Source organism: Phaseolus vulgaris, chromosome 10 (genome assembly GCF_000499845.2).
Source record: "Phaseolus vulgaris cultivar G19833 chromosome 10, P. vulgaris v2.0, whole genome shotgun sequence".
Classification (NCBI taxonomy): domain Eukaryota; kingdom Viridiplantae; phylum Streptophyta; class Magnoliopsida; order Fabales; family Fabaceae; genus Phaseolus; species Phaseolus vulgaris.
The window spans coordinates 15,393,367-15,417,916 of record NC_023750.2 but is presented as its reverse complement, the minus strand read 5'-3'; the positions used below and the strand labels follow the sequence as shown (position 1 = coordinate 15,417,916).

Sequence of the window (24,550 nt, the reverse complement as noted above, 5' to 3'; positions counted from 1 at the left end):
AAACAAAAACAAAATACAAAGCGTCGCCAAGACGGGGCGTCGCCAAGGTGTGGCGTCGCCAAGATGAGGTGTCGCCAAGATGAGGCGTCGCCAAGATGAGGTGTCGCCAAGATAAGGCGTCGCCAAGAGTGGGTATCGCCAAAAAAAGGAGCGGAGGTCAGACGCAGAGCAAGATAACAGGAATGTCAGTACAAGTTAAAATTCGGGAGCCTAGTCCTTGAGCAGGGGTTAAGGGATTCCTTCGGGACGCCCCCTCCTCAAGAATGAATAAACCAAGCCCCGGTAACAAATGTCAGTATAAGTTAAAATCCGGGAGTTTAGTCCTTGAGCAGGGGTTAAGGGATTCCTTCGGGACGCCACCTCCTCAAGTATGAATGCCGGGCCCCGGTACCAGATATCAGTATAAGTTGAAAACCGAGTGTCTAGTCCTTGAGCAGGGGTTAGAGGATTCCTTTGGGACGCCCCCTCCTCGGGTATGAATAGCTAGCCTTGATGTCAGATGTTAAGATATAAGTTGAAATCCGAGTGCCTAGTCCCTGAGCAGGGGTTAAGGGATTCCTTCGGGACGCCCCCTCCTCAGGTATGAATAGCTAGCCCCGGTGTCTGATGTTTAGACACCTCGCGAGGAAGTGGCAGGGGGCGTTTCCTTCGAGCGTGGGCATCAGGGGCTAAGTTGCCTTGGTGTTTCAAGCACCCCATAGATGATACGGTACTGTTGTATAGGCCTCTCCATGGGCGTGGGCACCAGAGCGCGACTTTTGTCCCAAATGTCTAGATACGCTGAGGACACCCAGAGCAGGTCCCTCCTCGAGCATGGGCACCTAGTACAGTTGAGATAAGCCCTCCTCGCCCTCGAGCGATGTCGAGGCCAGAAAGAAAAAGATGAGATCCCTTTCGCCCCAAAGCAATGGTAAAGCCAGCGATGCCCTTGGTAGTAAGCACTTTGGGGCTCAAGAACAAGTAAGTGAAGAGCAAGAAGGAGAAGCATAAAAACACGAGTTATCAGAGACAAGAAAAATACGCGAAGTTAAATTCTCTTTTGCCCTTGGGCAATGACGAGGCAGGCGACGCCTTCAGGGGAAGATTCCTCGCAGACGTGAAGGCCAAGTGAAGTTCTAAGTGAAAATATCAGAAGAAGGGTATGCTTCGCTACTCAGAAGGGAAGAACGGAAAGAAAAGGTCACGTGCTACCTAAAGAGTTAAAGACAAGGCGAAGAAGCGATGCATCGAAAGTAAGTACCAGTTACGCCCTTGATTTAGTAAAGCAAGCAGTAAAACAGAGAAGCTAAAAGTACACGAGGATGTAAAGTTAAAGCTCAAATAAACATTTAAATAAGGTTGAATGTCAGGATTACAGAGCAAATGTTAGAAAATACGAATTTACAGATGAAGACTAATTAAGTGAGGTTCAATCCCCAAGGTCGAGGGGAACGACCTTCCCATCAACAATATGGTTGAGAGGGTTGCAGTTGGAGGTGTCAACTCCTGGGTTTTCGCAGGCGGCTTGGGCTAAGGCCTCCTTGCTTCTCAAGAGCTTCCTTCTCCACTTGAAGCCTGTTCAGTTCAGTCTGAAACTGATCATGCTCGGTTTGAAGAAGGTTGAGCTTTTCCATCTTCTCAGCTAGCTCCCCCTCGGTCTTCTCCAGCGATTGCCCCCGGGTAGCACATTGATCAGCAAGTAGTTTCTGTTGTGCCTCGGAGGTTCGCATCGCCGCTTCAAGGGCGACGATCTTGGACTGAAGAGAGGTTACCTGCTCAAGGAGCTCAATGAGCCGTTTGCAGGCTTCAGCGTTGGACTCTCGGGCATCTCTCAAAGAGGCTTTGTAGACCTCTTCCTGGCACGCCCAGCTGCGGCACAAGTTCTCCTCCTCTTCCTTCAGGGCAGTCACTTCCTGTCGGAAGGATTGAAGCGCACGTGCCTCGACAGCTTTGGACTTAGCTTGGGCACGCCACTCAAGGGCCACGGCCAAGAAGGCACCCATGTAGTAAGGCATGCCCTCTGACCGTGGGAACCCAGAAGGTTCACCTGGCGACATCTTATCATTAAAGCCCCTCATCAGCTGCATGATGGGAGGGGGAATTGCTATGAGTCCTGGGGTGGTTGTTGGGGCGGCCGACGTTGGGGTTGTTGATGTTGGGGTTGTTGATATTGGGATTGTTGCTAGCGTTGGTGTTGATGAAGGCATAGACTCCACCACCCCTTCACCTTCGACTGTGGGGCATGGGGGAGACGTGGCGCTAGGGGGGTTGTCCCTCATGGACCCCCCGTACGGAGGCGAAGGAGAGCGCAAGTGGACGACTCGATTGGTCCTCCTTCTCTTATAAGCAGACCCCACATCAAAATCGTCGTCCTCAGAAGACACCACAAGCACCCTCTTGCCTTTGTCGGGAGGGGCTATGGAGGGTGCACTAGCTGCAGCCAGTGGGACTGCAGCAATGGGAAGAGGTGAGGAAGGTGTTTGAAGTGTTGGAGGAGAGTGGGATGTCTGGGCTATGGAAGGTGTTTGTGATGTGAGGGGGGAGTTTGGTGTTTGGTGGGAATGGGGGGAATCGGGAGATTCGGAAGAGTGGGATGGTAGTGATGATGTCGATGGATTGGACTTAAAGGGGGAAGTGAGGGAGGCACCAGCCTTTGTGGACGTCGCGCCAAGGCGAGCCTTCAAAGACCTAGACAATTCAGCCCTTGTTGCAGAATCCATCACCGATGTTGCACCAAGGCAAACAAGCAACAAAGGTTAGTTAGGGGGGAAGTGACAAATGTATGTGGCGATACATAAAAACATGGAATCAATATTTGAACTCAGAGCCAGGCACATGGTTCAATTCTACTACTAAAGTAAATTTACAGAGCAACAACACGCATGAAGATTAGAGTAGACAAACATTGATCACAATAATTGGAGAGAAGCACGACCAAGAATCAGATACGAAGAAAACAAGTAAAGGACGAGACTCCCTACCAAAGTATGCAGAGAGGGCGTTGGCCTTAAATTTGCGTGAAATCAATGTTGGGGTGTGGAAGATGACTTTCAAGCCAGCCAACGCCACGCAGACCTCCCTGTCAGCAGAGGCCAACTCATCCAGAGACTTGGGTTTGGTGGGATTGGGCTTCTCCGTCCAATATAGGGGAAAGTCATCCAGGGTTGTAGGGTCGTGCTTGGCGCAACACACCCTGAAGAAGTTGTCCTTCCAACCTTTGAAGGAGTTTTGGAAGAGGGTGAAGAGGATCCTGCCAGCAACCCCGGAAAATCTCACCCAGAGACTTTTCCCTTGCTTTTTTACTTCAAAGAAGTGGAGGAAAACATCCACTGATGGTGGGATGCCCAGGTACCCACACAAGATTTGGAAGGCCCTTACGAAGGCCCAGTCATTCGGATGTAGTTGGGCAGGGGCTACGTTGACCTCTGTGAGCAGCTCCCTCTCGAAGGGTGTGAATGGGAGGCGCAGACCAATGCGTTTGAATACCGCTTGGTAGAGGAAAAAGAAAGGCTTTCCCCCATTATGAGAATCATGGGTTTTGCAGAAGGAGTTAAAGTTGTACAACCGCAAGTCACCCAGGTGATTCTCTATGTCTTCAACGGTGGTCAGTTTGGTGCATTCGTTCAATAGCTCTTCGGAAGCCCATGAATAGAGGGCCTTGTAGTGAGCACTTGGGGGAGGGGGATTGGGTGTTATTTTTGTTCGCGCCATAGATGGATGAAGAGCTGAAGAAAGAAGGAAAGGCAAAGGTTCAGCAAAGAGGGCTCGAAGAAGCAAAGGGGGGAGAAAACCCTAGAAAAATCCTACCCACGCGGAAAAGAGAAGAACGGGAAAAACGAAGAAATAAGAAAAACACAGAGAATGCAGAAATGAAAGCAGACCCAGGCAGTTATAAGGTTAAAGCAACAACAAGCAAGAGTGAACGAGAAAGAAAAACCATACCTTTGAGGTTGGTACGTAGAAAGGCGAGAGCTTTTGCAGAGAAAAAGAACACGAGAATCGCAAGTTGCAGAAGAGAGCTCTGAGAGGATGAACAGTGGAAGAGAATGCGAATGAAACAGTGCCTCGAGCGCGCATTTTCAAAAGTTGTTTCACGGCGCACCCACTGTACGCACGGACAATTAGGGCAACACAGCATTAGTTACTCAGTATTTTGGACCACCTTCAGTGCATCCAGTCACGGTGTTCGATACGGTGGTGCGTCACCTTTGATGTTTCTCGCTAGCTGACTTGATCGTCGAAGTGCAAACGGTCGTGAGGGCGCCCCTATGTTCACTTCTTTTCAGGTACTCACAGACGGAGCAGAACGAAAGTGCCCTAGCTCGTAAGGACAAGTCACGCATAAAGACGATCCTGGTCAACCGGCGGGAACAGATACTACAACGACTCAACGATCTTGTATTGTGTGTTTGATTGTATTGTGCGTTTGATATAATGATTATGTAACGACTAGACGATCCTGTGTTGTGCATCTGATGCAGTGATTTTGTAGACAATCATGTATTGTGTGTATGATACAGTGGGTCTTGACAATCATCTCTTAATGACTATGTTTCATCAAGAGGATGATCTTAAGAGAGACAATCTTACTTTGTTTCCTTCTAGTTGTCTTCTATATAACCGTTGATTGTAACTTTGAAAGTAATTTTTGTTACGAAGCTTTGTTTTGTGGAAAAAGAGTTGTTCTCTAGTTCAATGAAACACAATTACATTTCTTCCTTTTCTTCTTCGGTTTCCTTTGAGTAAATATGTGTATATGTGATGCTTTACCATTTCAATAAGTTACCTCATTTTTCAAGTTTTTAATTTCCCAAGTCAAATTTGAGAATTTTTTCCTAATTGAATACTTAGGCTTTTAGTGAATTTTTTAATAGTTTGGCCATGCACAAAGTTGAGTCAGAGGATGGAAAGTTGAGTTGAATTTCAGTGCTTTTGTCCATAGGTAAGGAGTAGGATTCTGCCTTAAAAAGTGGAACGGGACCACACTGAAGCAATTGACAACATGTTATTCTCATAAACCTGTAAAGTCACCTTGTTGTTGAATAATGCATTATCATTTAATTATAACATTTTACATACCTATCTTCATTCAACACACACCTTAGCCACCGAGAACAAAAGCTACAAAATCAATTTTCTACAATGATATTAGGATCTTGTTTAGAATAACTTTATTGATCTAATTGCCGAATTTGATCAATTTTATTCGCCAAGCTGTGTCCAAAGCTTGCTTGGGCTGTTTCAAAATCCATTTTTATGTGTATTTTCATTTATAATGTAACACTCACGCTAATGTAATATGCTTAAGAACAAATCAAATATTTGACCACGATTTCATAATTATAGTAACGTGTGTGGAAATAATCTCCACTAACACACAGTTCCTTTCAGTTGAGCCACTCCAATATATTAATTTGGATCACTTCAAGTTTTAAAATTAATTTTGATATATTTTTAAGACAGTTTAGAGTGTGTTTTGACTTTATTTTAACTTGATTTAATATTGATAATATTTTAAAAATATAAATTTTATGAATATTTGTGTATTAACAAAAAAATGTTTAAATATACTTCTTTTATTTTATTCTTTATCGACACGTATTAAAATTGATATATTACACTAAAAAAGTCAATTTAATTTTTTATCACATATATTTAAAATCTTGACAAAAAAGACATGAGAATAAATTCATCCATATTCAATCCTGTTTTTAAAATTAGAGTAGACACTAAAAAAATTGCTGTTAATTTGCTTTTCCATAGAGGGGCTTTGAGCAATGAATTTGACTTTATTGTCTTTTGTGTTGTCACTCTCTTTTTTCTGCCAGCTTTATCTAAAAATTGATTGTTAATTTTTGTTTAAAGAGGAGTTGAATAATTTGTTGAAAGAAGAACAGTGGTGTTCATTTCTTATGCAATCTAGATTTTATTTTTGAATTAATAGTGTTTAGTTAGATAACCGTATACTACTGAATATGAAATTTCCTAAACTGTCTTTAAATTCCGTGATTTTGTATCTTTTCTTTTCAATTATAAATTCCATGTGTTCAACGCGTTTGAAATTAGTTTAATCGTGTAAAAAACTTCAACATGTTTGGGTTTGGATAATCTAAACTATGGATGTTTCTCAAGCTTTATGTTTATCTCTTCTAAATATTGTCATGGAAAATGGTTGAAGAGCAGGTTAACTTTTTCAGACACACTATTGAATTTTACATTTTATGCTTTCCTTGGATTATGGAAAAATATGAAGAAAGTAATATTGTTTAAATTAAGATAATTAGAATAGAAAATTTAGAAATAATTTAGAAAGGATTATGGAAAAATATGAAGAAAGTAATATTGTTTAAATTAAGATAATTAGAATAGAAAATTTAGAAATAATTTATAAAAGTTTGTAAGTAGTGTAATGGATGTAATTGAAATTGTATTTTTTTAATTTAAGTTTCGTAATTTATTATGGTATTTAAATATTAAAGAAATATTAATTTGATTTATTTATTTATAAATTATAATTTCTTCTAATTAAAACATTATTTTCAGTGTAAGTGTAAGAAGTTATTTCGAAAAAATAAGAATTATATGAAATTGTCTGAATGACTATTTAATATTCTATTTCAATAAAATTTAAAATTAATAAATTAATAAAAAATCAATAAATATAATATAATTATTTAATTTCTTATTTAAATGAAAATGAAATATATAAATTTTTTTAAAATATTCAAAATTCTAAATAAATATAAATTCTAAATTATTTAATTTTGTATTTTAATAAAAAATTTAAATAAATATATATCTAAATTATTTAATATTCTATTTAAATAAAAACATAAAATATATAACATTTTTAAAATATTCAAAATCTTAAATAAATACAAATTCTTAATTATTTAATTTCATATTTAAATAAAAATCTAAAATAAATAAAATTATTAAATTATTAAAAAAATTCAAATTCTAAACTATCCAATGACCTACTTAAAAACATTATCAATAAATAAAATTATTAAATTATTCAAAATCTGAAATAAATACAAATCCTAAATTACTTAATTTAATATTTAAATAAAAATTTAAAATAAATAAAATTCCTAAATTATTTAAAATTATAAATAAAAATAAATAAATTAGTTCATGTCTTATTTAAATAAAAATTTGAAATGTATAAAATTTTTAAAATATTTAAAATTATAAATAAATACAAATTCTAAATTATTTAATGTTCTGCCATAAAAATTTGAAATAAATAAAAAATTTAAATTATTAAAAAATTTAAATAAATATAAATCTAAATTATTTAATGTCCTATTTAAATAAAAATATGAAATAAATAAAAAATTTAGATTATAGAAAATTTTAAATAAATACAAATTTAAACTATTTAATGTGTTATTTAAATAAAAATATAAAATAAATAAAAATTTAAAATTATTAAAAATTATAAAAAAATACAAAATATAAATTATTTAATGTCCTATTTAAAAAAAATCTGAAATATATTAAATTTTTAAAATATTCAAAATTATAAATAAATACAAAATTTAAATTATTTAATGTCATTAAAAAATCAAAAAATTCAATTCATAATAGATTATGAGTAATGAAATCGATGTTTGGTAAAGAAAGTCATGGATAATAAATGTTCTATATGTACAAAGACACTGCAACATTGATTATGGATAGTCCAACATTGATGTTCACTGAAAAAAAAACATTGGATAATAGATGTTTTGCTTTTTCAAAGGCAATACAACATCAATTTTTAACTAAAAATAGAAGAAAAATCGATGTTTATGTTCAAATAATCGATTTTTTTGTTGGTTCAAACGTTTTCAATCTTTAAAAAAAATCATTAAATAAAAATTAATTTTAGATAACAAAATAATTTTTAACTAAAAATAGAAGGAAAATCGATGTTTATGTTGAAATAATCGATTTTTGTTGGTTCAAAGGTTTTCTATTTTTACAAGAAAATCATTAAATAAAAATTAATTTTAGATAACAAAATAATTAGTTACTATTTGACTAAAATTAAACACAATTTTATAAACTAAAAATTATTGGTATTTAAAGTATTTTATATTATTAATAAAAATTTATAAATATAGTTTCTAAGTTAATAAATTAAGTTAGAATATAAAGTAATAAGTGGCTAAAACATTGGTAACTAATAGTTAAATACCAATTTAAAAACTATTTTATAATTTGTTGTTAGAAATTACTCTAGATACGAATAATTTTTTAGTTTTTATACTAGTATCTAAGTTAATCAATATAGTTACTAATTATTTTTTATTTCTAAATTTGATTGTTATTTAATAATTTATTTTGGGTAGTGTATAAAAAAAACAAACAGTATTACCAAAGAATGCATATGGGTCATGCTGTCTTTTCCAATGCTTTCTTTGCATTGAGCGAGAAAGAAAAAAAAAAGTACATTTTTGTCATTTCGTACTCACATATAGACGACAACAAATGGAAACAAAGAGAATCCTATTTTGAATCGAAAGTAAAAATAATATGAAAGAAATAAGAAGATTAAATGGAAAGTATAAAAGTAAATGAGAAATAGAAATAAAGAAAAAAAATATTTTTTTTGTTTAAATAGATAAAGTAATAATGTAATTGAGAAAATTTTCTCATGAATAGATTGGTCTTACACAATTTGTATGTAATTAGATGAATATATATATATATATATATATATATATATTATTCACTGTATTTTAGTAATTTAAAAAATGTTTAACCTAAAAATTCAACTTTCTATTGTTTTATTTTTCTGAATATGAAAATATCATTTATACATTGTTTATATAAATATTTCTTTAATTTTAAAATGTTATCAGTGAACCTTTTTATAGTCTAAAATCACCAAAAATAAATAAAACATCATTGACGACGTTTTATAAGTCAACTAACCAACATATCCATTTGACTTTCAATTAATATATCTATTAAGGCTGTAACATGAAAGATCAATCATATTATTGATTAACGTGATGAATGCCGTCATTTTATTTGTGAATTTCCATCAATATTTTTTTCATAATCGTGAACTATATATATATATATATATATATATATATATATATATATATATATATATATTTGAAGCGCAATTGTGTTTTTCAAGTTTATAAATATAAATCTCTTTAAAAATTTATTAGAGTGTCCCTTCTACTCTTCTCTTAATTTTAAGTATTACTTTTACGTTTATTAGTTATCTTTTGTGATATTATATATATATATATATATATATATATAAACAAAAGTTAATTGATAAATGTGAAAATAATAAAAATAATGTTTAAAATCAAGAGAATGTTAAAAGTAGACCTTGTAATAAACTTTTAAAAAGAGATTTATATTTTTAAACTCAAAAAACATAATCGTGTTTCAAAAAGTATACTGCTTACTGAGGAAAATTGTTCAGATAAAGAGATAAATGAGAGGCTCAAATGTTTAATGAATGCCTTTTGTCTTCACCCAATTATCAATTTATAAGAATTTTTTATATCCTTTAAAAGAAAAAACATTGTATCACATTTTTAATTACTTATAACTTTTAAGTCAACTATCATCACTTTTTATTTATTGTATTATGTTGACAAAATAATTCACTTTATTTTATTTTATCCATCTTATCTTCCCTTTAAATTTTTGAGTTCTTTGTTCAGTTATGGGAATCTTTATTTATTTTTTTAAATCCGTCAATAAAAATTTGTATTTTTTAAAAAATAAATACGTTTTGTTTTAAAGAGAGAAGTATCACAAAAAATAGTATTTATTTTTTGTTATAAAAAGAGTATAATGTTTTTGTAAAAGTACATACCAAATTTTTTATTTTCTTTTTTATTATTGTGAATGTGAATGTACAAAGGAGGAGAAGAAAGAAAGAAAAAACAAATGAGTGAGAAAGTACAAAGAAAAACTGATATACTTATTGATCCTGCCTGTTGACCGGAACGCCGGAGAATGTCTCGTCAAAGGATCGACGTGCGCACCGCTTCTCACCTTCGTTCCTCTCCGTCATGAAGGCTGTTTTTTCTTCATCCATGGGATGCATCTTGATCTGATTATAGCCCGAGAAGGCATCCAGGAAACTCAGCAGCTTGCACCCTGCAGCACTATCAACCAGGGCATCAATGCTCGGTAAAGGATACGAATCCTTTGGGCAAGCTTTGTTCAGATCGGTGAAATCGACGCACATGCGCCATTTCCCGTTACTCTTCTTCACCAGTACGACATTTGCCAACCATTCAGGGTACTGGACTTCCCTGATGTGGCCTGCAGCGAGGAGTTTCTGTGTTTCGTCCCTGATCGCCTGCCTCCTCTCCTCATTGAATTTTCTTCTCCTTTGTCGCACCGGTCTCACCATGTTGTCCATCGCCAGATGATGGCACAAGAAGTCGGGATCGATCCCGGGCATGTCCGAAGCGGACCAAGCAAACGCGTCCAGATGCCGCTCAATCACCTTGGCGATCTGGTCCTGGAGATCGACCTCCAGAGATCTTCCGAGCTTGAAGATTTTCCCTCCGATCTCCTTCTCGAGCCACTGCTCAACAGGTTTGGGCCTGGATTCTCTGGCGATCACCGCCCTGGCGATTCCCTGTTCCCTTGCTTCCTCGGGGCGATTCCGCGCCTCTTCCTCCTCCAGGCCAGCATTCCTCTCCCCTAGCTCAGTGTCTACCATCTCTACATCCCTTCCGGCGGCCTCCTCCGTTACCGGCGGTCTGGGCTTCACACCGGGAGGTGGGGTGGTTGTTACATAACTCACTGATCTTTTGTTTTTCAGGCTATTCTCATAGCACCTTTTCGCCTCTTTCTGATCAGACTTGATCGTGATCACCACCCCTTCCATGGACGGCAACTTTACCTTCATGTGCCGAGTCGACGGAATGGCGCCTATCCTGTTAAGAGTGGGCCTTCCCAACAGGATGTTATATGCTGAAGGGGCGTTTACGATGAGGTACTTGATTTTCACCGTCCTCGACCCAGCCTCATCTGTAAACGTGGTTCTCAGCTCAATGTACCCCCTGACCTCCACCTGGTCGCCAGCGAACCCATATAAGCACCCTCCATAGGGCCTTAGCTGGTCAAGGGGCAATTCCAGCTGCGTGAAAGTCGGCCAGAACATCACGTCTGCCGAGCTTCCTTGGTCCACCAGAACTCTGTGGACCTTCCTTCCCGCCGTAACCAACGAAATAACTATGGGATCGTTGTCATGAGGCACAACGTCCCGAAGATCCTGCTTTGTGAACGTAATGTCCACTTCCGGCGAGTGATCTTCAAACATGTCCACTGTCATCACCAATCGCGCATACTTTTTCCTCTGCGATGCGGTGCATCCACCACCTGAGAAACCCCCTGCAATGGTGTGGATCTCCCCATGGATAGGCATCTCGTGTTGCTGGGCTTCCCCACCTGCTGGCTGGGAACTCGACGCTCCCCCCGTCCTCCTGTCCAGCAGATAGTCATTTAAGAACCCGCTCTTAACCAGATCGTCGAGCTGGTATCCTAAAGACAAACACGAGTCCAAAGTGTGGCCAAAACACTGGTGGAACTCACACCAGGCGTCCGGCTTTGACCCCAGCACCTTGTCGCCCACCTTCTCAGGCGCTTTCAACCTAGCAGATATGTTAGGGATAGCGATCAGGTCCGCTAGTCCCATGACAAATTTGTGCTTAGGCGGGCGATTGTATTCCCGGCGTGCTGGTTGTTGGCGCGCTTGGCTTCTTCCCTTGTTTCTCCTGTCGTAAGGATGGCGAGTCCTCTGGTCTTTTCTGGCCGCCGCCGCCGTTTCCAGCACCCTCTGCGGCTGGATCCTGGTCTGGGCGCGTGGCCTGGCGGGAGCCACGCTGCCTCTCTTCTCGGCGACTTCACTCTCGTCGGCGATGTGGGCCACTGCAAGTCGCCTGACTTCAGCAAAGGTCGCTGGGTGAGCCCTGATCAAGGCCTCGCAGAATGGCCCTGGCTGCACGCCCTTCTTGAAGGCATAGACCAGCATTTCTTCATCCTTGGCTGGCGATCTGACCATCTGCGCTCCGAAGCGATTGAGGTAGTCTCTGAGGGACTCCCCATGGTACTGCCTTATATCAAACAGATCATAGGACACCCTGGGCGGTGCCTTATTCACAATGTACTGCTCGACGAAGATTTTCGAGAACTGTTGAAAATTGGTTATGTGGCCGTTCGGCAAGCTCACAAACCACTCCATCGCCGTTCCCTGGAGCGTACTTACGAACATCTTGCAGTAGACGGCGTCTGACCCTCCCGACAGCATCATCTGCGTGTGGAACGTGGTCAGATGAGCCTCTGGATCCTCCACGCCGGTAAAGACAGCCTTAACCGGAACCACGCTCGTGGGAATAGGCGTGTCGGTAATCGCCTGAACAAAAGGCATTGGGAAAACACGAGGTGGCGTCGACGGCGCCACCTCTTCAGCAGAAGAACGTCCTTGCTGCTCCTGAAGATCTCGACGCAGCTCCTCAGTTACCTTGCTGAGCTCCTCGTTCCTGGCGCGAGAGGCGACCAGGTCCTCATGTATCCTCGCCTGCTCTACGCGCGAGGCTTCCACAGTTGCCTGCAACGAACGCATCATTTCTGCCATCTGCGCCATGGTCATGGCGGCGTCGCCTTCAGCAGCGACAAGCGCCACGGGACTGGAACGATTGCTTCTCATTTTTCTCATTAACTTCAGCGAATCACAGGAATGCAGCAAACAACACTTCAGCCTCGATCGAATCAGCGATCAATCGGAGAAACAGTGCAAAACAGTGCAAGAAAACTCAAGAACACCGTAAGCCTTCAAAGAAAACCACAACTTCGCCAGAAACCACCGCTTCCCTGCGAACAACCAAACAAGCGAAAGAACTCGAACTTCCACCAAACAGACTACGCGTAATCAGCAAAAAGAACCTTACTCCACCGATCGAAAAGCCAAACGAACGGTTCAAAACGCAATTTCACCGAACGAAACTCAAAGAAACTGCGAACGACGGTTGCACCAGCACACAACCACGCAGAAAACCTCGAAACTTCCACGAACTCACGCTGTGGATGGGAGCAAGTTTTACACGGCCCCACGGTGGGCGCCTGATGATCCTGCCTGTTGACCGGAACGCCGGAGAATGCCTCGTCAAAGGATCGACGTGCGCACCGCTTCTCACCTTCGTTCCTCTCCGGGATCTACTTCAAGAGCCTGCAAAGAAACGATACGGCGCCGCTGCGGCCGATCGCATTCCGACGCTCAAGTCAGTGACGGTATCACCAAAAACTAAGAGAACTAGAACCGTGCAAATCCTCTCTCACAAACAGCTCTATCACTCGCAAGCGTAAAGTGTATGAACTGAACGTGCGTACCTCAGAAAGTTTGTTAAGAACTCTTATATACCTGGTGGCTTTCTCTCTCCTGGCAGTTACAGACTTGGACACGTGGCTCGCATCCAACTGTACACGTGCCATCATCTGGAGGCTCCCTGACTTGGCGCTGCTTCTACTCTCATTTTGGCTAAGTTACTTATGCATGGTGCTGCCCAGTGCATAGCTAACTTAGGAGTGCGATCTATACTGGAACTGGCGAGTTAGGGGCCTTCATACACCTTCCCTGTGGTCTCGCCGGCCGCCTTCATAATCTGCTTCTCCTTCATCTTCGGCGATGTGCTTGTTCTGGCGATCTCCGACTGCTTGGTCGCCTGGTCGCCTGGGCCTACATCTGGCGACTTCATCTTCAACCTGGCGATCGCCCATTCTGGTAAGCTGGAAGTCGGAACACGCCAGCTTAACAACTGGCGACTACACGTGTCCCCCGACTTCCTTCCCTTCTGCCAACCTGGCGCCTTGTCAACACGCCTACACTGTAGCAGGATGCCACGTCATCACACCCGACCACCAGGGCGGTACACTTATTTATAGAATAACTACAAAGATACACTTATAGTTAAATGTAGCATTCATAAATCTAACAATTAAGGTTGTATTATGTAACATCTCTCGTAAACTAATTATGTAACATCTCTCGTAAACTAATGGTTGAATTTTGAACAACCATTAGTTTAGTTATGAAATGCTGAAAAAGTGATCCAATAAGAGATTTGGTTAGAACATCTGCAGTTTGTAAGGTTCTCAGAATATGAATGAGTTGGAGTTACTTTTGTTTTAGATAATCTCTGACAAAATGCAAGTGTAGATCAAAATGCTTGGTTTTGGAATGCATGATGGGATTGATTACTAGAAGAACTGCACCAAGATTATCAAAGTAGATTTTTGGAGTCGGGAAAGCAATGTTGATCTAATGTAGAAGATTGGAAATCCATTTGATCTCAACCAAAGTTGTTGCAATGCTACAATACTCGATTTTTGTAATGCTTATTGACACCAATTTTTGATTGCAGAACATCCATGCTATAGGATTTTGGTCAAGATAAATGACATAACCGGATGTAGACTTTTGATCATCGGACCAGATTCCTAGTCAGTATCAATGAAAGCATGTAGATGAAGATGAAAGGAGTGTTTGAGATGAAGACCATGAGCAATAGTTCTAGCAAGATAGCGCAGTGCCTTCTAGTGATGTTGTTGGGGTTGATGCATATATTGATAGATTTTTTTTACACCATAAGACAATTATGAATGTGTGATGAGTACATAATGCAGATCCAAAGATGGAACGGTATAGTGAGGGGTCTTCAAAAGTAATACTGCCATCTTGAGCCAGTTTGGAAGAAGAAATCATAGGAGTTGGTTGTGGTTTGGATGAGAGCATATTATATTTTTGTAAGATATCTTTGATATATTTTGTTTGAGAAAGATGTAGATCTTCATTAGTTGTCTATGTAGCTTTCATACCAAGAAAGTATTGAAGACGAACAAGGTCTTTCAAACCAAACAGTGTTTGAATGGAAGCAATAAAAGATTGAATAATCGTGCAAGAATTCCATATGATCATAATATCATCAACATAAATGAGTACATACAAAATAATAATGTTTTTAAGTTTAATAAAAAGTGATGAACCACTTTTAGTATAAGAGAAACCAAGAGAGTAGAGAGTGACATTTAGCTTGTGAAACCAAGATCTTGGTGATTGCTTGAGACCCTAAATAGCCTTTTGAGACTTGCAAATAAGGTGATTCTTATCTATCTAAAAACCTGGTGTTTGAGTCATGAAAACGATTTCTTCTAGGTTTATGTTCTTACAAGGTCCTAAAAACAAACTTCTTATTCTGAACCTGTCCACTTCTCGATCTTCTTTCTCGGGTTTGGGCTTTCGACTTACTATTCCTCTGATTTGAACTTGGGCTTAGTTATAACCTATGGAATCTCACTCTATGGGTTGGGTCAACTGGATCTCTTGACTTTTGGTCTGACACAGCTCTCGGGTAGGAGTGTGTAGCTGCAAGAGACTCCAATGATAATTATCAGATAAATTCACTCTACTCACCTCTTGAATTGATCACCTATTTATAATGCTTTCTTATTGGGCCTCTAACCCAATTGGGCTTTTACTCCTTCTATTCATTATTTATTAAATATACTCCTTGTGTTTGGGCCAATTTATTGGACTTTGTTATAATATTTTACTTTATTTATTTCTTATTTGATTTTCAGTCTTACTATTATTTCTTATTTCTTACATATGCTCGTCCACCACACATGACTTGACAATCATGTCATCCACATAGACTTCCATATTCCTCCCAATCTGCTCCTTAAACACCTTATCCATCAATCTTTGATACGTTGCTCCAGCATTTTTCCAGCCAGAAGACATGACTTTATAACTATAATTTTCCATTTCAGTGGTGAAAGTTTTCTTGGGTATATTCGGCTTGTACATTTGTATTTGATTGTAACCGAAATCAGCATCTTAAAAATTCATCACAGCTTGGCCGGAAGCCCCATCAACCAATCTATCAATGCTCGACAGTGGATACGAGTCCTCCGAGCATCCTTATTTAAATCTGTGTATCGGTACACGTTCTCCACTTTTCACTCGACTTTTTAACAAGCACCACTTTCTATTTTTCTTCCCCATCTTTCTTTTTTTTTTGAGCTACTGACTTTGCTTCTCGAAAAACAGACAGCTTATGTGAAATAGCATCAGGATCTATTCCTAAAATATCACTGTTTTCCATGTAAACAAATCCTTAACTCTCTTTAATGTTGCAATCAACCCATTTACTAATTCCTCTAGCATGCTTCCCCCCCCCCCCCCCCCCCCCCCCACACACACATATGTGCATTGTTTTTCATTTTCCCCTATTTAGGTAAATGTTGTCTCTTCTCTCAACCCCTGATAGATATCAAGTTAGAGAGGATTTTACTAATGAAGGAAGAGGCCATCCACCCAAACATTTAAAGTTCTTCCTTCTAGTCTTCTCAAAAATTAAAGAAGAATTAAGTAAAGAGAGGATCAAACCCAAAGCCAACAAAAAGACTACAAGCATTCAAGAATGGGCTCCAATTAATATCTTTCTTTATAATTTCTTTTGTATAAATTTGTAGAACATCTAGGAGTAGTGTTTAGGAAGGTGCTAAGAGGGAAACCAAAAAGACACCTCTTTTTTAAGTACCTTAGGCGTTAGTTTTTTAGGAAAGAGCTAGAAGAAGTGACTTTTCCTTCTCTTGCTCATTTAGGCGCCAATTTAGGAATAGGCTAGAAGGTGACTCTTCAAATGTTCCTTCCCTTGTACTCTTGGCCGGTCTTATGTCTCTATATAAAGGCATGAAAGGCACCTTCAATAATAGAATTGATTTTTGAGAGTAAAGAACCTCTACCAATTTGGTGAGTGAGTGAGAGAGACTTGTGTCTTCTTCTCTTCTAGTCTTATCTTGAGTGAATTCTTGGGCTCTCAAGTGGCGGCAACAACACTCATCTTGAAGCCAACCATCTTTCAAGTGGCGTGCACATTCCAAGAGCTTTATCCATATAAGTCCATTTTCCCTTCATTCCAAATTACCCATTTTTGTTCTACTTGTTTGTTTTCACTTTCAATCGGTGCAATCTCTTCCTTATGATGTCCTCTTTCATTTTCTGCACTTATATTCAATTTTAATCGGTGCAAGTTGGTTGTTCTTGCTGTTTTGGTCACGCCCTCCATGGGTATAATTGCTATATGTTGTGTTCTTGAGTTTCTATCCATGGGTTTGTTGTTCAAAATGGGTTTCTATATGAGTTTGGCTTGGTTACTTGTGTTTTGGTGAGTTCTTGAATGTTAAGAACATTGATCCAATTCTTAAAAAGTGCCTAATCATATTCCAACTCTTATTGAATCCATAACATGTTCATATCATATCCATATCATGTTATTGGAATCATATCAACTTCATTCTCTCCTCATCATTCATTCTTGGATCTAAATCCACCATGACTACCATATTTATGCTCTCTTCCCTCCTTATCGACAGTCTCAGCTCTTAAACCATCTTCAACCGTGCTACATAACATTTACGAGTAGCCCTTTGATAAACATATATGGTTGCAATATCCCCACGTTCAGTTGGAAATTTCATAGCCAAGTGTGGTGTTGACACTATGGCTCCCAACTTGTTCAATAAAGACCTCCTCAATAGAGCATTATATGAAGTGCATGCATCTACCACTAAATACCTGATTTTGATTGTTTTTGTGGCACTTACTCTTCCAAACATTGTCTGCAAATCAATGTATCATTTTTTATCAACCCTCTCACCTGAGAACCCGATTATTTGTTCTTGGAATGATATCATATCTTCTTCCTTCAAATGCAACTTGCGCAAAGTTTCCTAAAACAAGATATCAAGTGAACTTCCTTGGTCTACAAGAGTTTTCGTTATAGCATACTTGATTATCTCCACCGTTATCACCATCAGATCATCTTGTTCATGATCAATTTCTTGGAAATTCTTGTCAAAAAACAGCATTGGTGGCAAACTTCTCTTTTGAAAACATGATTTATAGTCCTGACATTCCTCAAGTGTCTTTTTCGTGAAGATGGAGAAACATTCCCCCAAAGAAGCCTCCATAAATGGTATTAATAAAACTCTTGACAGGTTTTCCTAGACTTCGCTCACGATTTCTCCTACATTAAGGGTTGCGATAACTTCTTTCATCTCGTCTCTCTTTTATGGTCTCTACTTTTCCTTCTCTTCTTTCAACCCTCCCACCATCTCTTATTTCGAATTGTTCTTCTCTCCTGCTGACATTTCCTCTTCCTCTTGGCTCTGGACTTTCTCTAATCCTTATTCCTCCATCTCTCACAAAGCGTTGTAACTGCCCGACTTAAATCAACTTTTCAATTCGATCTTTCAAAGCCACACATTCTTCTGTATGATGACCATGATTCTTATGATATTGACAATGTTTGCTTTGATCAGCTCGGTATGGTGTTCTCGCTTTCCTTGGTGGCGGAATTACTTCAATTGCCATTGTCTCTTGTAATATTCATGCTTTGGTGGTGCTCAATGGTGTGTATTGTTAAAATTTTCGACCACGAGGTTCCTCTATCTATCCTCACCTGATTTTGAAACTCCCTCAAGTCCTCCATCTACATAAACTTTGGTGCACATTGCCTTAACTCATCAAGATTTCTTGCTGGTTTTTTACAAAGACTATCGGCAAATGGTCTCGGCCTCAATGTTGTAATCATATGATACATAGTGACCTCCGGACTAAGATTTCAGATACTCAGTGCCACTTTTCCAAAGCGTTCCATAATTACTCTAAACGATTCTCCCTTTTCCTATTTTATATTCATCAAGGCAATTGACGTTAGATGATGTGACCGACTCGTAGCAAACTGAGTTCCAAATTTTTCAACTAAAGTATCAAAGCAATCAATACATAACGACGATAATCGTGCAAACCAACTCAAAGTTGCCCCCTTCAAATTTTTTGGAAATACTCAACATAGAATGACGTCATTCCACGTATACAAACTTACTTACATTGTATAAATTGCAATATGTTCATCAAGATATGTACTCCCATCATATTTATCCATGATTAAATTCTTCCAGTTTTCTAGTAACGGGGTTTCTATAATGGCTTTAGAGAATGGATGTCTCCTAACAGATGCTCCAACAAACGTACCAGAAGCCTATGGTAATCTCTTCCTTGTAGCTTCGAAACTTTCTTCATTGTGAACCCTATGAAGGATTTGTGTTCTTGGTTGAAGAGTTTCAAACGATATGCTTAAAACTGTTTCTTCATTCAACTTTCGCCTCATGTATGCATTCTATGCTCTCAACATGCTCAACTCTTCTTCATTACTCTTCTTTAATGTTTCAAATTCTTTTTGCAATTGTATAAGCATAGCCATCGACATAGCATTTTGACTATCTCCTTACTCCCCAGACTGCTCTCTTCTCATACTCATCTTTCCTCCCTTCTTCAATTAACTTGCTTCTCGGCCCCATGGTGGGCACCAAAATGTTCTTACAAGGGCCTAGAAACAAACTTCTTCTTTTGAACCTGTCCACTTCTTGATTTTATTTTTCGGGTTTGGGCTTTCAGCTTACTATTCCTTTGATTTGGACTTGGGCTTAGTTATAACCTATGGACTCTCACTCTATGAGCTGGGTCAACTGGATCTCTCGGCTTTTGGTCTTACACTGCTCTCGGGTAGGAGTGTGTACCTGCAAGATACTCCAATGATAAAGTCATAATCAATTTTAGTTAATTATCCGATAAGTTCACTTTGGTTACCTCTTGGATTGATCACCTATTTATAGTGCTTTCTTATTGGGCCTCTAACCCAATTTGACTTTTACTCTTTGTATTCATTATTTATTAAATATACTCCCTATGTTTGGGCCAATTTATTAGGCTTTGCTACAATATTTTACTCATTAGTTATTTATTTATTTCTTATTTGATTTTCAGTTTTACTATTAGTTTTTCTACCTTTCGGCCAACTTTTTGGCCTTTTACTCTTTTACCTAGACAATACAATTTCCATATAGGAACATGTTATTTATATCAATTTGCTTAACCATTCAATGGTAAAACAAGGCTAAAGTAAGAATGATGCAGATAGTGGCATGTTTGACAATTGGACTAAAGGTTTCCTAGTAATTGAAGTCGTATTGTTGATGAAACCTTTGGTCACAAATCTGGCTTTGTACCTTTGAAAGGTACCATTTGCATTACACTTCTTCTTAAAAACCTATTTGCAGCCAATATAAGTAACTCCTGATGGAAGTGGAACAAGTTGTCATGTTTGATTTGCTTGCAGCGTCGTATACTCTTCTTGCATAGCAAAAAAACAAGTGAGGATCATTTAAGGCTTCTTTAGTCGTGGTTGGAATAAAAGGATTATCAATGAACACAATGAAAATATGTGGCTTGAAAACACCAACTTTTGCTCGAGTTGTCATAGGATGTGTATTTTGAAGAGGTGGAACAATTGAAATGTTTTTTGTAGCAGATATAACAACATATAATAAGAGAAGTAATAGGGGAATAATGTTGGTACATCAAAGAAACCTTATGTGTTGCATTTTGTTTCAAAGGATCGGAATTAGTTGTCCAAGACTATGTTGATTCAAATTTTGCAGTGATCTTGATAAAATAAGATATGCTAACTATGTGTTTACATTTGTAGGAGCAAGAATAAGTTGGTTATCCAAGTTACAGGATGTTGTATCTTTGTCTACTACAAAATTTGAGTACATGGCTACTATTGAAGCTTGCAAAAAGCTATATGGATTCAAAGGTTAATGGAGGAACTCAGGCTTAAGCAACATAAACTTGTTGTACATTGTGACAGCGAGAGTGCCTTGCACATTGCAAGGAATCCTATCTTTCATTCCAAGACAAAACACATAAGTATTCACTATCACTTTGTTCAAGAAGTAGTAGATGAAGAAAGTATAAATATGCAAAAGATTCACATTAGTGAAAACCTAATAGATGTTATGACAAAGTTGGTTAGCATTAACCAGTTCATGAGTTAGATCCTAATATGATCTATTGAAAAAAATAAGCAACATGTTAACACAAAATAAAAGATAGTGTGAAGATTTCATTAATTTTATCAAAATCTTCAAATGAAAAAATGTGAAAAGGAAATTTTCATGAGAGAAAATTTACTTTAATGCTTACTTTTTCATAATATAAAAAGAGCACAATATTTTCTTAAAAAATACAAACCAAAATCTTTTTTTTATTGCTTAGTGCTTGAGAGAAATATTAAAAAAAGAAATTAATTTCTCTTTATAAGAGTTAGAAAGGGTATGTAATTTTCTTTTTTCTTAATTGAATTACATTATTAACTTTTTTTTTATCTTTTATTTTAATTGTAAGTTCTTCTTGTTACTCTCTATCGTCCAAAAGATTATAGATAAAAATATATAAAATAATTACCAAGGATATAATCATTTTTTTATTGACAATAAAAAATAAATAAATGAAAACCACTTCAGGAGTGGTCAAACTCTTATACAAAATAAAATACCTAAGACACTCCATCTCAACCCTCACACCGCCTGAGGCCTAGAATTACAAAACACCATTGACTCAACCGAAAAATAAACACCCTAAAAATAGACATCTGAACTAAAAGATAAATGAAGAAACCATCGTCATACAGACCAAAGGTTCGAGACACCACTCGAAAAAGGAGAACAAACCTGAGAGAGACTTGGACGTAATCCAAGACCAAGCCTTCACTTGAACCAAGACAACCACTTCTAAACCATCGACAACTCCCCCATTAAAGATTACGTTATTTCTATGCTTCCACAACTCACTTACCACTGCAGTCCAAATCACTCCCCACATCTCATTTGCTGAAGCAGACGCATTACACAATCTAAACTGAGAAAAATTTAGCAGTGGATCATTATGGGACACAAACTGCACTCCAAGCCATGCAAAACAACGACTCCACACTAGTCAAGCAAATCTGCTCTCGAAAAACAAATGGCTATTTGATTCCACCTCCACCCTACAAAGACTACATAAAGGACTACACAAATATCCCTTTTAACCAAGAATAATGAAGGTTAAAATGAAATATCCAAATCTGGACTTCTTTATATTCATGCTAAAAAATTGCCTGGTTAATGTCCTAAAGACTGGGCCAATTTGAGTGAGTCATTTCCTGATCTATGCATGTCATTGACGTAATTGTCTTCAACCTTATCAGTAATTCTCACATTCTATACATTTCAAGTTTTTTATTCTCTAGGTAAAATTTGAGGATGTATGTTGTTATTTGAGGCATCCAAATTGTGTTTTTGGTGATTCTGATAGTGGCATGAACTTAATTGCCACAAATGATGATTCTGACCAAGCTTTTGGACAGTTTATTTAGGCTGATGCAACCATTTAATAATTAGAGGAATATAAAGCATCGATAACAAGTGATTCAGGTTCAGTGACAACCCCCCTGCCAAAAAAATTCCCAACAGTTTTGTACCATCACTAAGAAATTGAAATTTTGCTTACCATAAATGCAGAGATGATGGTGGTAACGGATGCCCCAATAAAACCCTCCCAGGTTTTCTTTGGAGATAACTTAATCAAAGGGGTTTTTCCAAAGAAGAAACCAAAGATATAAGCAGCAATATCATTAATGACAATAAGTGCCTGTTTGCTTCTGGGGATGGCACTATAGCCGCAGACAGATTGTTGGTGCCACACCCATTTGTTTCTATTGAAGGGTGAGGTTGAGAGTGTGAGTGAAGGGAAAGTAGAGAGTGTTTTTGTTGCTCTCAAGAGTGAAGAGAAAGTGGGGGAGATTAAGAAGAAAGCCATGTAGGATAGTGTCATTTACATAGTTACCATTGTCTTTTGCTATCTTTCACGTGAGCTTGCATGTCATGCACAACACCATAACATTGAACAGTGAGTTTCGTAGTGGTTCACTGGGGTTGGAGAGGTTCGTGATGCATCAAAGTGGTAGGGGAGTGAGTTTCGTAGTGGTTGTTTGGTCTCAGGTTAGCATTGCCTTCGTTTTGTATAGCACATAATCGATTATGACTGAAAAATAACAAAGTACATAATCGATTATGCTGTTAAAAACAGTGGATAATCGATTATGCTCTTGGGATAATCGATTATCTGTTTTTTTTTTTCGACCATAATCGATTATGCACTCTGTGTAAAAGTGAGGATAATCGATTATGTATTTGAATAATCAATTATGTTAGTTTTTTAACTATAGAAATAATCGATTATGTTAGTTATTTTCAGATTTGTAAATTTTTGTGTTTTTTTTTTGTTTTATAATAATTTGTATTATTTTGAAAATATTATTAGTAATAAAAATAATATAATTATTTTCATGAAAATTAATTATATAAATTAATTTAAAATATAAATATTAAGATCATAATGAAATTTATATTATATTATTTAAAATTAAATAAATAAATTACATATTTTTGTTATATTTTTGCTATTGAGAATCTATTCGAATGAATTTCTCTTAATTAAAATTCATTTTAAATCTAGACTAAATTAATATAATTATTGTTGTTATATTTTTGCTATTGAGAATCTATTCGAATGAATTTCTCTTAATTAAAATTCATTTTAAATCTAGACCAAATTAATATAATTATTGTTTTTTTTATCAGCACTAATATAATTATTGTTTTTTATTTAGGATTTTATTGATTAATAAGAGTTTTTTTTTCATATTAGTCATAACATATTGAATTTTTTTTCTTCTGTTTTTAGAATATTAAGGTTTTCATGGTAGTTTTAATGGTACTTATTTAGAGAATGATATTGTTTTAAATGCAATTTTTTTAACATTTAATTTATATTATGTATAAATTAAATTTAGGCTCCATTACATTGAAGCATTACTTTATATATATATATATATATATATATATATATATATATAATTTAAAGAATCAAAAATAATATTAAAATTATCTAAATACATTAATTTAACTAATAAAATTAAAATAAATTGAAAAATTGAAAAATAATATAATATAATTATATTTACATTTTATATTTTATTTATTTGTTTGAATTTTACATTATTTTATTATTTTATTTATAATTAAAATTTTAAATTATTTTAATTGAATAAAATGTGAACGAAATTAATTATTATTTGTTTTCTTTTTTTTATACACAAGGGTAAATTTGTAATCTTATCATTTACACAATTAAAAATAATTCAAAATATCCTTACAACCATCACATTACTCACATATTTCAATAAACTTTCTTCACACATTCACTCTAACATACCTCAATCCAAACACACTCAACTTTTTTCACACTTTCTTCTCAAATCTTCACACTTCCACTCCCCCTCACCCTCAACTTTCCACTCCCTCACACCCTCTAATCCAAACAAAGCCTAAGTGCATGTTTGGATAGGGGGTGCACTGCTCCTGCGGACGGAAATGAAGGTGCACCCCCTGTTTGGATCTGGGGATGAAGAAGGATGAGGGAGCGGAGGAGTGGGTGGGTGGAAGGTTCAAGCTTCTTCTCTCAAGTGCAGAGAAATAAGTGAGAGAAGAGAGAAAGCCACCTAGGATGTCTGCAATTACGCACGTGCCCCCATATTTTTATAAAATCTGCTGTGAATTAATCACATTTAATTTTGTATCT

The 24,550-nt window shown here is 37.1% G+C and overlaps 1 protein-coding gene across 1 annotated transcript; it reads right to left on the bottom strand.

The window, feature by feature from the left end:
• Positions 1-1,478: 1,478 nt before the first annotated feature.
• On the bottom strand, positions 1,479-2,699 carry LOC137815373 (endochitinase A-like). The gene has a single exon (XM_068618518.1). The coding sequence runs from the start codon at positions 2,697-2,699 to the stop codon at positions 1,479-1,481; it is 1,221 nt and encodes a 406-aa protein (XP_068474619.1).
• Positions 2,700-24,550: the final 21,851 nt, after the last annotated feature.

Excerpts from the sequence above, each read along its gene's own strand:
- LOC137815373 (XM_068618518.1), bottom strand. The coding sequence starts at position 2,699 with ATGGATTCTGCAACAAGGGCTGAATTGTCTAGGTCTTTGAAGGCTCGC.